At 34.1% G+C, this 14,683-nt stretch overlaps 2 protein-coding genes across 2 annotated transcripts; one reads left to right on the plus strand and one right to left on the minus strand.

The window, feature by feature from the left end:
- Positions 1-290: 290 nt before the first annotated feature.
- On the minus strand, positions 291-3,690 carry LOC147287270 (uncharacterized). Its single transcript, XM_086241615.1, is given in 10 exon segments — positions 291-689; positions 691-759; positions 1,021-1,077; positions 1,301-1,397; positions 1,544-1,635; positions 1,725-1,770; positions 1,891-2,045; positions 2,161-2,389; positions 2,763-2,839; positions 3,482-3,690. Coding segments are annotated over 10 exon segments (1,050 nt in total). The 5' UTR covers positions 3,656-3,690; the 3' UTR covers positions 291-635.
- Positions 3,691-11,934: 8,244 nt separating this feature from the next.
- LOC147287271 (Integrase-type DNA-binding superfamily protein) lies at positions 11,935-13,252 on the plus strand. The gene has a single exon (XM_086239212.1). The coding sequence runs from the start codon at positions 12,228-12,230 to the stop codon at positions 13,008-13,010; it is 783 nt and encodes a 260-aa protein (XP_086095338.1). The 5' UTR covers positions 11,935-12,227; the 3' UTR covers positions 13,011-13,252.
- The last annotated feature ends 1,431 nt before the right edge of the window (positions 13,253-14,683 follow it).

Genomic DNA, 14,683 nt, shown 5'->3' on the forward strand with positions numbered 1-14,683 from the left:
TATTCCTTGTTTTGTGTTTATACTTGGGACAACTTGTTTTGTGCTCTTGCCTAGCAGAACTCATTATGTGATCTTTGTCATGCCACACTCGACAGGTTATATGTTCTGAACTAGCACGACATGATGTAGATTGTATTTGTGTCGTGTCATGTTCATTTTAATCATGTTGAGCACATTTTATGTTCAAGTCTGCAGATCCAATGAGTGCCTAATGAAAATCTCGGAATGCCCAATGGTAAAGTAACAGATGTTCTTTTTTGGCCAAGGTAAAGTAACAGATGTTAATCAAAGGGAAAAGAAGATACAATTCGTTTTCTAATTTCATGGCCGATTTATACAATTTGATTCCTTCATTACATTTAATTACAAGTATAGATGGGCTGCTGCTGCTGCTGCCCCTAACCCAAGTGAATGAACATTTCACTATTCGCAAGCCCTTGCTTGCAATCAGACTTCTCCAAAAAGGGAAATTGGTGACTTGAAAACTGAAATAAAATGTGCCGTTGGCTTCCCTCACCAACAAAATAGCTAGCCGCAGGACAATGTTGAACTACTCTATCAAGTATCAATTACTTGCTTTGATTCATGCATGCATATGAAGTGAAGCTGTTATGACATCTGTATTTGAAGTGCTGCTACACTGGCTGCGCTTGGCTTTGAGAAGATTTGCCAGCTGCGGTCAGCCTATATGGCATGAGGATGCTGGATTATTACCAAGACGGAATCCTTAGAGCTTTCACCACAAGCAGGTGAAGTTGGCTGCATTAGTTCAAACACCTTCTTATTAAATGATTTAATAAATGAACACATATATGATGCAGAAGTATGTATTCAGGTTCTCGAAATGTTAAGGCCCTTATACAAATGAGCCTGCATCAGTTATGTAAAAATTAGTTCCATGAGGCATGAGAGAGGAGTCCACAGTCAATTGATTGAGAAGCAGTGTTAGGAGACAGATATAAGTACATAAAGAACAGAAAAATTGGATATTAGTAACTAGTTCATGTTCCTATTGCTTACCACTCCAATGTGCCATTCATGCTGAGTAAAATCTTTGAAAGTTTCTGCATCCATTTCCTGCAGTGACATGACTTGGGATTTTCAGAAAAAATACGGCAAAGAAAATTGTGGAAATTCAACTTCAACTTCCTAGTTACTTGTTTCCTTCGTCAATGGGTTCTAATTTCTAAACCATGGGAGTCAAAGCATGTCATAATCTTTAGAAAAATCAGTATGCATATGTTGACACAATCTTCAGCACTAAAATTCTCAGTGTATGCAAATTTTAAAAACAACTTACAATGCTATAAATAGGAGGCACCACTAGTTCTCCTTTGGATTTTAAAGTTGGCATAACTGAAAACCGTGGTGCCAAGTCCCTTGACCTAAAGGTCCACCTGCAAAAGACAGTCATGAAGTTACAAAAGAAAGGTGAACAAAGGAAGAACGGAGCATTATTGCATGCTGAAATTAGCAATTTGATAATGAATTAAAAAAATATCCAGAACTACATTGTTCCCATACAAAGAAAAGGTAAACATACCCTATGTAAACAAAGATGCAGAACTGTGCCCATTCTCGAACTAACAAGCGAATCCAGTAATTTTCTGACGAGTCATCCATGTTAATGTATATCTGAGAACCAGAATGAGAATTGTCTAGTCTATTGTCCGTATATTTTTATATCTGATGTAATTAAAATCACTCAAGTCAAGAAACCATACCACAGTCTCTGCCATGGCTACTATCTGCATTGCACCTTGAAATTTTCTGTATTGCACAAAAGAATACAGCAGATGAGGTTAAATGTGATATCATCTCTTTAAAGGTTGGGATATCTTAGAACCAGAACATAAAATGCGAGTATGCATGTAGAAATGTGAAACGTACTTGAACATTATGTACTTTGTATAGACTGCATCGTGCATTGCATGAACATCCTCATTGTCTATAAAACTCATTTGTTCACGCAACACTAACAGATTTTGGGATATATGATGAAATATCACGTAGAATGAAATGAAATAGTTAAGCAGCAGCAGGACCTGGATCATGGCAATAACAGATAGTAGTTAGTAAACACTGATAAATAATTTTAAAAAAAATAGAAGTACCTGCCTATTTACGAGTGAAATGCATTAGTTAGTCAAAGAAACTCACAGAAAAATAAGGTACAGAAGCTCTGTATCCAACAAGAGTCAAGTAAAAGACACAGCCAAGGGAAGCAGTAGTACGCCGCTCAGTCACTGAAAGACGCTCACACATGATGCAGTAACCATGAGAGATGAGTAAAAAGGATACAAAAGAAGCTGTCTGAAATATCACTCCAGTTACATACACCCCAAATGACATCCACAAAGAGCATATTTGAAGATGAAAGCATGAATACCTGCAAAAGTGACACTTCACAATTTGGTATGTGTGACGAAGGAAACAACAGTAGAATAATCATGACAAAGGAGAATCTAAAACAATTTTTAAACTAGATTCTTTTACTCTCTACGTTGGACATCAAGCATTGATTCATAACTGAGCACCAAGGAGAATCTAAAACAGAATCAGGTTCAACCGACCTTACAAGAAAACCATGATGAAACCATCCAAGCAGCTGTTTCTATTCGAGTATATTAATATCCAACCCTTAAATAGAGAAGGGTTCTTCATAAAAGAGAAAAAAAGAACTGCTTTCTGTACATGCATTTTTCCATTTTGCACAATGAATAACATCTACATTTTATTTCCCAAAGATAACAAGAACATACCAGAAGAGAAAAGACAATGTAAGTTGCAAGGCTTTAATTAATGGAACGGATGCGAGTGTCCACTGCAAATTATTCGTCTGCTCTAGTTCAACAACAAAGAAAAACATAACAATTATAGCAAATTGATAATTACACCAAAGCCCGCCAAAAAGAATAAATCAAATAAATAAAATTAACAGGAAAAAGACTCGCTTAAGTAAAATAGTTTAACTATGAGAATCCCAATTCATGAAAATGTAAACGTAGAACAAGCAAATAAATTGAACTTGAATCAAATAGTCTATTTATGGACCTAAAGAATAAGACCGTTTATTCAATTGAACCAACAATTTCGTTTTCGTTGGGCAAAAATGTCCTCCGTAGGAATAAATATCATTTTCTGTTAACGATCATGCACCAAAAATTTTCTGAGCAACCAAACAGAACAAAGGGATTAAACATCGAAACCAGCTACCCAATAGAAAAAGAGAAATTCCCATTGTTTGGTTTCCCAGAAAATGAGCTACTGAGGTAAACTAAACTAACCCAAAATGGTTATCATAAAACTGTTATCAAATTTTGAGTCCAACCAAACAGAGTATGCTCGAAAGTCGTTTAAATTTTCTCTTATAAACAAAATTACAAGTTAACATTCTCCAAACTACCAGATAAACAACCCAGAAATCGAATTCGAATTACATTTTTCACAGAAATGGAAAATCAAAGGAATTGAAAGCGACCTGGAGATGGCGGTTTTTGTAGGTGTTGATGGTCCAAGAACAGGCAGAGACGAACCAGATTGACAGGAAGGCTAAGTAAACCGATGGAAGAAACCGATAGGACTCGTCGAGGCCGATACGATACGCTCCGACACTCTCGAATTCTGTCATTCTGCGAATCGGAAGCTTGAGCATTAGAATTCAGAGAAGCTTCGCTTAGATTTTTTGATTTTTCGTTTTTCGGTTATGAGTTTCTGCTCTATGGGTTTCTCTACTTTTATACCCGCCGGCTGGCACGTCCAAAAACGTCACCGTTTGCGTGTTTGTATTTTGACGCCATTTTTTTTTTTCTAAAGACATAATATAATTTCAAATCACTACATATTAAGGATTTATGGCCATGAAATAGAACTTATATTCTTTTTGTTGAATGACAAATGTGTCCTCTTGTGAGTTATTTTCTATTTATCGTTGTTTAAATAAGGTTCGTAATGTTTGTAAGAATTTAGGAAAAGACCGAGAGTCGAATTCTTATCGTGAGTGGAGTGGTAAATACTTATTTTTATTTTATTTTTGTGGTTTTTATGGTTTCATATAAATGGGTTTTTTTTTTTTTTTGTAAGTTATAGTTGTCTAACCAGTGATTTGTTTCTAGATGTTTGCTGCACTAATAATGTGGAGAATATTAGTAAGAATGTAAAGATGATGAGGCAGATATTTAGGAAATGAAGTTGGTGATCCTCTCATAGTGTTGTCATACAACAAACCCACTTCCTCAAAGTCTCCTGATTAGTAGGCCAAATTTTTAGGATCAACTAAATCCATCAAAAGGGTATTTTCCTCATGAAAAATCTTCTGTTACTATTTTTAAGGGCTTTTGGAGGATTTTAGAAGAGCCTCACTCCACTGCATATGTAGGTAGGTCATCATATATCGGACAATTTATTTCATCTTTCAAACAAGGACGTGGAGAGCACTCTACTATTCAATATTCTTTATGGGCAGCAATTTCTTATTATTCCTTTTCTACATAATTGCATGCCACTTCAAATAAGGATTGGCTATATTTTAGGCATGTGGTTGACTTAAGATAGCCAAGACTATGTTAGTGCATGATGATTATCTCTTATCAGACAACTTACAATATTATGTTATTAGATTTTCCAATGGATCATATACGCGATGCATATGTAATGAGATAATAGTTACATAAAGTAATGAAGAGATTGAAAGTCTTAAAAGTAGGAATTATGTATGTGTAATTACTATATCAACATTAGTGGCTTAGTTTATAAATGGAAGGCGGTATTCACACTCTACTTTTCTCGACTTACACTTTTTTTATAATTTTTATATCTTTTAATTACTTGAATTCCCAACTGTACCCTTATTATATTCTACAAGCTTTTTAACTTTCATCTTTCTCAATTGTAGACCACATAACCCATATTTTGATGCTCACTGCAAGGCCAATCCATCTCTTCTCTTCATTGTAGAATCCATGGAGAAGTGTAGTATAAGTGATCTTGTCAGGTCAAATAGTGTAATAGGACCCTCGAAAAATAACCACTTTTATGCCGTAGAAGAAAGGTCTCCGGAGGCTAATGGCTCTCCAAAATTCTGAAAATCAGCATCTTTTGTGTAAATATTCACCTAATCAAACGCTAATAATAGTGGTGGGTTCTTTGTGGTTTTAAGAAAGAAAGAGAACAAATTAATAAGAACTAGGTGTTGGAATTCTACTCACAATGACTATTTAATTAAGAGGCAAAAGTTTTTAATCTCAAGACCCATAATTAGTTTTAAGAGACAAAAGTTTGTAGTGGAAGTTGCGACCCTTGTGGTCAATGGGCATAGTTGGCAGCCATGAGGATTCAGTGGTGTTCAAGAGTGAGGTTCACCGTAACCTTTAAAATTGAATATTCTCTTAGACCATTAATTAGCTAGTTCGTGGCTTCTGCTCTTTGGGTCACGGACCCACGGTGAATGGTAGGGTTGGAAAATTAATTAATAAAATGATATAAAAGGATTAAAAAATAAAAGAAGAGTGTAAATGGTAAAAAGTGGAGTGTGAAAATCGTCTCCCTTATAAATTTGCTATTACAATTGTTTTATGAAATATGGATATATATATATCTTATATAGGGATTGATAAACAGTGTTCTTTTAATAATATAGATTAATTAGGATAGTACATTCAGATTTAATTTCACCTGTTCATTATCGAAATAACAAGAGAAAATTATTATGTGGTGCACAACCAGTCAAATTTTATTTCATGTGCAATGAACAATCATAAATAATTAGGTATTTGGTCAGTACCTAATTGGAAATGAAAATATGATCAAGTGGTCAACTAGTTTTCTCTTAAGAGCTAGTTGCATGATTTTGAGAACGGTGTGGATGGAAAAGAAATTTCATTGAGGATGTTCACCAAATCTGCCTGGGGACGCAGGTTCACAAATATTTGTACGAGTACAGGGCCAACTACTATGCACTTAGTTAGGCAACTGATATTGACCATTTTGAATGCTTCCAAGAAAGCCTTTTTGAATGAGATTTTAATTTAATTTGGTCATTTCTATGTAACATTAGGTGAACAAACTCACAAACAAAATTTGTTTCCTCAATTCCCACTCCATTGGAATATGAAAATCTAATTTATATTCCATATGAATATAGTCATCATTCAAAAACCTCATGGGTATATTAGGTGATCTTAAATGTATAATAGAAGGACTGTACATATACATGTGATATATTTGCATTGTGATGAAAGTTATAATAAAGAGAGAAAGAGAGAGTATAAAAGAAAAAGTAGGGTATGCATAAGATGAACGCGATGTGTGAAAAGTCGAGTGATGTGTGGAGGTTTGTAGCTTCATTGGTTGAGAGTATTTACCCTCGCAGTGAAAGCCAAAGTTCATTCTCTATTACCTTCTCTCGTGATCCCTAGGCGTTACTAGACTTATTTTGTAACCAAGAAAGTGGGGTATTTGGTTTTTGCATTAATTATTAGTTTTTAAGTAGTGACATCGTCAATGACTATTTGGTTTAATGGATGAGAATTCTCTTTGTTGAAAAAGATCCTAAATTTAAAATTAATAAACGACAGTTGATTAATAATAAAAAAATAGCGATACCAAAAAAGAAACTAACTATTTACATAGTGACACAACACCAACCCTATAATGTCATCTAATACTAACTACTCACAAGACAAAAGGGGTCTATCTAGAATATTAAGGCCCAACTCCAATGAAGAAATTAGTCATAAAGAATTGATATTTAAAACTTATTCTTACTAATATCAATTTTTTTGCGAGGAATATTGGAGAGGATAAATTTTAGATATGATCTTTTTATTAATTCATCTTATTTATTCAAGTTAGAGTTTCTTCCGAAAATAAATATTGAATTTAGTCATTAACATATCCAATCCAATTCTAGGTACTAAATAAAAAATATCATAATCATCCCCTGCTTTGTTCATGTAAAAAAGCATGCACAATCCACTACACCCCCAATCAAGGAATTGTGATCAGGTGTTTAAACCGGGTCATGGTCACAAATCTCAGAAAACTATATTTATATTATATATACCCAAGGAGGCAAAGAGTAAAATTTCAGTTTCGAGGAAATTTTTAATGTTAGTTTCGACGGAAATTTTCGCAGAAATTTTGATTAAAATTTTGATTTCGACAAAATTAGACAAAAACGACGGAAATTGTGAATGAAACTTGATCATATGTTTATTTAACATATTATCTACTATATTGATAAAAAAAACATTGAAGAAACCAAATTATATAGTAGGTTTCATGTGATATAAGGTGAATATAATGCGTGCTATAGGTAAATACTGTTAAAAAAATGAGTCACTAATTAATAATTATATAAATAACACCTCAAATTTATTTATATTACAATATTAAATCATGAATTAAATAAGTATTCAATAAGATGAATATAATGTGTGTTGGAGGCAAATACTGTTAAATAAAAATAGTTCACTAATTAACAATTACATAAAAATGACTTCTTTTTAAGGGATATTAATCATTATGAATCCAATTGTCCTTAAAACATATGTGGACAAATAAGAAAATGACATATATTGTTATTTTCTAAACCCCTTAACCCAATAACTAAACACAATTTAAATAGATTGTGAGATCCCGGAAAGTTGATTTATAATTTATTTTGGAGTAAATAGTGATTTATTGATAATTATCTTATTAATTTGAAGATATTATAATTTTCTGAGAAATTTTGGAAGACAATAAATGAATTTGAAGTCGTAGAAAAATAAAATTTATCGAGATGAGCTCACGAGAGTTTACAAAACGTTTTTCGGACTTTGAAGTTAATTTTGGTGAGTTATTTAGATTTTTAGTGATTTCGGTCTAAAACCATTTTTAAGTGATACCAAATTACCAATCAACCCTAAACCCTCTTTTTTTTTTATTTTCTTTTTTTTTTCTTTTCTTTTCTTTCCTTTCTTTTCCTCACGTGAGTCTCTCTTCTTCCCTCTCATTTCTCTCTGCTAGTCCACCTAGCTATCACAAAGACTTAATTACATAATCTAATCTTTGCTTCCAGAGTTCCAGGCACATGTCTTCTTTTTCCTCTTTGCTTCCAGGCACATCTCTTCTCTCTCCGCCCTCTTCCTCCTCTTCTCCCTCCCAAATTTCTTTTCTCTCTTCTCTCTCTTCCTCTGACTCTCTCTGTGATCTGCCGCGGGTACCGCCCTCAAGCAACGGCTGGTGACAAGGCTGGCTCAGGTTGGCTCGCCTTTTCCTCCCTTCTCTCCTTCTAGTCTCTGCCTTTGTCGAAAATTTTGCCAAAATTTTGAGATTTTCGGCTAAATTTTCCGAAATTTTTTTGGTATTTTGATAAAATCTACCCCTCTCCAAAAAACGAAATTTTCCTCCTTTTATATACCCCAATCACTACAACAATTATACAATTAAGGATGGGATTGGTCAAAGCCCATAAGAGTTAGATATATAGGTAGAATTATAAAGGGTAGTAGTGGAGAGGCTTGTGGCAGGTCAGGCCCAAGAAAACACAGCCCACTTATCAAGTGGGCATGTGGGCCGACCCCAAGGCTCAAGAAAAGCTAGCTCCATTTGCTTTGCTCAACCAGGCCTAGACTGCTAGCTCCATTTCCTTTGCTCCAAATTAAATATGAATATTTTCTTTCGACCCCATCGTTATAGTTTGTTGGCATGTCCTGTTTACAACTAACAACAACTTACCAATCTCGAAAAAAGTTGCATATAATAAATTAAAGTTTAGGGAGGAATTAAATTGGTGCATTAATCAAGTGGAGTGACCAATTCAACTTTGCCCTAATCAACAAATACAATAGTTTTTGATGACCATGTGACCAACGATGGCATTATAACAATAAACATGGAAGTCAAGCTTAGTACGTGGAGTGATTTCTTTTTAACCTGCTATGTACGAAAATTAATAATCAATAAAACGCGACTGTCAACTAGAAATAATTAATTTCTATCACGTGAAGAAGAATTTTGGCATAAAAGTTAGAAAGTGTACTGGTCTTTCTTTCTCACGTACCAAACCCTAGCTAGAGCCAATTAGCCAAGCACATGTTAATTAAGCAATCTGATTCACAATAAAGAATCATTGGTCTATCTTTAATTACTTCCCGTCATCAAGGTAATAGGAAGGTTACATGGTGTTTCCGGACTAATTGGGTCTCTTATATATATATATAAGAAGGCTCTATTGTAGGATTCTACATTTAACATAAGTGTAAGATATCTCATGGGGATCACTCTCATGTAGTTTTTCAACCATCTGAACTGTTTATTTGTTAGACCTCTATTCATAGATCATTCTTATAAAAAATTAGCCAAATCGAAAATCATTTGTCTATCTAACTTTAATAAAACAAATGAACGATTTTATCGAAAAATTTTTGTTCGTCTATTTGTTTGATCAAAGTTAGATAGGCAAAATGATTTCCGATTTGACTAATTTTTTGTAAGGATGATCTATGAATAGAGATATTAAAAATAAATGGTTCGGATTGTTGAAAATATATGAGAGTGGACCCCATGAGGTATCTTACAAATAATTTTATATATATATTCATTCATTTCTCAGTTAATCTTTCTGACATATTTATCGAAAGACCAAATTCAGTAACTGATATTTCATTCAAATTAATTTACTAACTAGCTAGTTTAGTATTGAGCGCTACTATCTATCAATGATATTAAGGACGCTAACTAATTAACTATTGTTCTAACTTTTAATTTTCAACTAATGTGATAATTTCTTATTTATTGATTATAAATAAATGAGATCCAAAATAAGTTCATATCTGAATAAATGAAATACTACCACTTGTTGTTTGGCAAAAAAAAAAAAAAAAAAAACTACCACTTGTTGCTATCTAAAAGAGAAACTTTAATTTTTATATATATAACAATAACACCAAGTGCATGACATACCAACGTGATAGTAAATGGCCCAATACTACCACACTTAAATTATAAACAATACACCCAATATATTATATAGAAAATTTCATTTAAATTAATAAAACAATTTGTAATTAGTTGAGTAAATCCATTAATATATAAATGATCCTATGTTATATTAATAATTATATACGTATTATAATTGAGTAAATTCGTAATACCACATACCACATACCACATATCACACACAACAATTTGTAAGAAAGTTGAGATTATATATAATAGAGTGCATTTTCCCCACCAATAATCTATGCAAAGTATTGTTCTCATATGCACTAGTACTATAAGAGCCACACACACATTGTGGTGTCAAAATCTTGTAATCTGATATTCATGGATGGCCCATTAATCAAATCTCTTTTTTGTATTCTAGCTACCAATTGATTGGATGATATCATTATTGTCCTTGTGATCGAGAATGTGTACAATATAATGGAAGCTGTCGTTCTTGTATAGTCATTTTTTTCCCCTTTTCTTTTCATAGTTTTTTTTCAGTTCTCAGTTCTCTTTGATGAAGGAAAACGATATTTTGACGTATAGCTCCAACTTTATTATTTTATGTATATCATAATTTGAATATTACAACTTCACTTTCGAATCAAAGGCTGTATTTGGCCTCTTCTTTAATTTGTTAGAGTTTTTTAGTCATAATTTAATGAGCTACAAAATTGGAACAATTGTAAAACTCGTTTTGATGATGTAATAGTCAGAGTTATGATGGAATTTTACGTTTTCACTAGCATTTCCACATGCATGTGTTGAGGATTGTTCTAATATATAGATTTTGAAAAAAAAAAAAAAAAAGTTGAAAAACAGAGAGAAAAAGAAAAATAAATGTGGAAAGTGAGAAGTTACGAAATGGAAATATGATGATAATTTTCATGGAATGGACTTTAATTTCACAGCTGAAATATCTTTAGAGAAATTAAAGGGAGTTTGATTTTGTCTGCAAATGTGTAAATTTTTCCGACCTTAACTTAAGAGAATCTCGTATATATATATACACACACATAATTTGCAAATTTTCCGACCTTAACTTAAGAGAATCTCGTATATATATATACACACACATAATTTGCAAATTATTCAGACTTCTATATATCATATATGTTATCATGTTATGTTGTTTAATTATCAATCAACCTTGTTGAGTAGATAAAATTATATCTAAAGTCTTATTTGACTACCATCAAAAAAATTTATGTGTGCATGTATACGCATGCCATATGGTCGTCGTGATAAAAAGGAAGGTGGGTTGCCGTACAAATAGTGTTTAATTATTACTAAGGCTTCCTCAAATTATTTGAAATGATCTCATTTTTGGTCCTGTACAAAATTCCAATTTTAAAATCTGGACCTGTATAAATTAATGTTGGAAGCAGTAGTAAGCACTTACAAGTTGCAAGGAGTTGATTTTCTTTTTCTCAATAAAGCGAATATAGAAAAGAAAAGAAAATAAAAAAAAAACATTAGAGCAAAAGGTGTGGTCAATGTTTATTGGTGATGAGGTAAGAGAAACCCTTTGTTTGATAAATGAATCACTAACATAATGCAATACTCTTTTGTTTGAGTGGGAATGGGGTTTGAACAAAGAGAAGAACTTGCCTGCCCCCGTGTTAGGGGGACAGGTGGTGTCACAAGAGAGAAAAAAAAAACAGAGAGAGAGAGAAAGAGAGAGGAGAGAGATAGAGAGAGAGGGATGCCAGCTGGTGAAACAGGGGTGCAGGCAAGTTTTATTCTTGAAGAAATTAACAAAGCAGCGGACAAGAGGATGGAGACGTGGACTAATGAGCTTTGGACAAAAATTTAATTGAACGTTGCTGGTACAAATGGTGCTTGGGAGTTGGGACCCCCCATCTCTGTGTACTACCCTTAGACCCATTCCAAAGCCTAGCTAGCTAACTCTCTCTCTCTCTCTCTCTCTCTCTCTCTCTCTCTCTCTCTCTCTCTCTCTCTCTCTCTCTCTCAGTCTTTTAGTATGTTTCCCATTTCATTGTCTTTTTTAAACCCATTTCTTGAATGAGATTGTTAGTGTGTTTTTGTCATTCCTAGTGAAACAATGGTAGGTTAAGGGTCAATGTGAAGGAGCGTGTAGCCCATTCCCTATCCTCTACATAAGTACCCCCCTCACATTACTCTCCTTGCTCTTCATTCCCTTCTCTCTCTAGCCAGTCCACAATCTCTCTTTCTCTCTCTACAGTTGCCCACATTCAACTGGGTTAATTAAGCTAGTCTCTCTTTGCTAAGCAATGGCAGCAGAACCAAACAATTCAGAAGCTGAAAGCAGCAGCAACTCATCTCTAAGCTTACCACCTAATTCACCAACTTCAGCTGGGTTGTTACTGCCTAATAAGACCAAGCAGAAGAAGCCCAAAACGCACAGCTTTGACTCAGACCACCAGCAGCAGCAGCAGCAGACAGTGAAAGTACTCAAAAGAGGTAGAGAAGATAACAGCTGCAGCAAACACCCAGTCTACAGAGGAGTTCGGATGCGCAATTGGGGCAAATGGGTGTCCGAAATTCGGGAGCCTCGCAAGAAATCGCGTATCTGGCTCGGCACATTTTCCACCCCGGAAATGGCGGCGCGTGCTCATGACGTAGCCGCCATCAGCATTAAAGGCAGCTCGGCCATTCTGAATTTTCCAGAACTGGCCGAGTTGTTGCCTCGGCCGGCATCACTGAAGCCTCAGGACGTCCAGGCTGCCGCTACTAAAGCGGCAGCCATGGTGCACTTAGATTCCACGACATCATTGTCATCTTCCTCATCATCATCATTATTATCAAAATCCGAGGGCTCGGAATCCGAGGAGCTAGGTGAGATTGTTGAGTTACCCAACATAGAAGGGAGTTTCGACTCGCCCGAGTTGAGAACCGAGTTCCTATTGGTTAATGACTCGGTGGATGGGTGGGTGTATCCCCCTTTTGGAGAGCTTGAATTTTGTGGGGATTTTTCTCATCCGATGTTGACTGCAGAGAACTTAATTCCGAGCAACTTTGAAGGTCTAGTGTGGGATCATGTGCAAATGACTTGATGAATTAATTATAGTTGGGTGTGTGTGCATAGCTTGCTAGCTTTTTTTAGGTCTTTTTCATCTTTAAAAAGCTATGGTGAATGGTCCTCTATATTCATTTGCAAGTGGTTTGGCTACTTTTGCTAACTGGTCACAACTGTCACTGTAATATAATTAATTCACACAGTTTAGTGCTAGTTTTCTTTCCCTTTTCCTTGATGGAGACAATTATAATTGATACCATAAATCTTGATTTTTCTTCCTACATACCCAATTCCAATGGTATATAATTGCATTTCATGTTTCAAATAATTTGATTCACCATTTTTTGCATTCTTACTGCTTCTTTTTCTGTAGTTTTAATTAGTACTATAAAGCCTTGTGTGTGCTGTGTGTAACTTGTGTCAAAAGGTGAAATTTAGAACATATATGGAATATTCGGTCACAGTGACCATAGCTAGCGTATAATTCAACTAATTAAGCTATGTAATGGTCCGTCTTATCCCTAAATTACATAATTGTTAGTTGATACAATCATCACCATAATCATGATAATTATCACTAATAACCAATGTGATCATCTCTCTCCCTTATGGTGGACCTGTGTGTGTTTAATGTAGTGTGCCGGGGCTTCACAAAATTAATATATGAATATGAAACCCAATGTTTATGGTGGGTTTGGTACATGATCAAATTATGTTTTCAATCGAGTTTGAACTAAGTTTCATTGAGATTCTCTAACGGTTGCAATCCGAGAATATATCTTTAATTTCATCAATTTGGTTGATGAATATACAGTAACATAAGGCATGCACGATTCGAAATATTTAGATGATGACAATAAAGTTAATTAAACCACCAAAAAACCTCGAATTTACCCACTTGTATGCTTTACATGCTATTTTTATCAATTAATTAACATTACTAAAAGTGTGCTCTCGAATTGCAACTTAGAAGACTATCGAAAAAATTAGCATAATTGGAACTACATGGATTTTAATGAAATTATCTGACCCAAAGCCTCCAAACTTTAAGGACCAAATACATAATTTGACCTTATACATTAGGTGTAAATGGTCGACTCACTGAGTTGTTATTGTCTCCATCTTAGAGCATCTCCAACAGGCTTAGCAAAAGTCTTAGGTTGCTCAATTAATTGTGCCACGTTGGATGAATCATCTCCAACAGCCTTTACAAATGGGCTTGTCAAAATAGAGACCCAAAGTCAGCTGTTCAGTTTTAACGAGTGAATTTGGCTCTGCAAATCTTAATGAAATCTTATTTTTGACTAAACAAGAAAAAAATTAAAAAAAATAATAAATTAATGAAATTGAAGAATCTGTTGGAGTTCACAATTTTAAAGTAAAAAATTTGGCTATTCAAATTGTCACATAGATCAGGAAAGTAAGATTTAAAGAGTCAAATTTAATGAGTCTGTTAGATATACTCTTATGCATACAAAAATTCTTTTGTATCCGTTTTCTTTATTTTACACTGATTTTTAATTACATATTTTTATATTGCAAAATGTGAGCGAGCATGAATGTCCAATATTGAACGTTTGAACGCTCACTTAAACAAGCATGTCTTAACGTAAAATATATAAATAAGGTTTAATTATAGCAACCGTCAGTAAATTTTACCCCATATCTCACTTGAGTTCACAAACTTTCTTTTAGATTCTATAATTTACC

This window comes from Dryas octopetala, chromosome 4 (assembly GCF_963921425.1).
Source record: "Dryas octopetala chromosome 4, drDryOcto1.1, whole genome shotgun sequence".
NCBI lineage: Eukaryota > Viridiplantae > Streptophyta > Magnoliopsida > Rosales > Rosaceae > Dryas > Dryas octopetala.

What these genes read in the sequence shown, in the direction of transcription:
- LOC147287271 (XM_086239212.1), top strand. Translation starts at nt 12,228, where the DNA reads ATGGCAGCAGAACCAAACAATTCAGAAGCTGAAAGCAGCAGCAACTCA.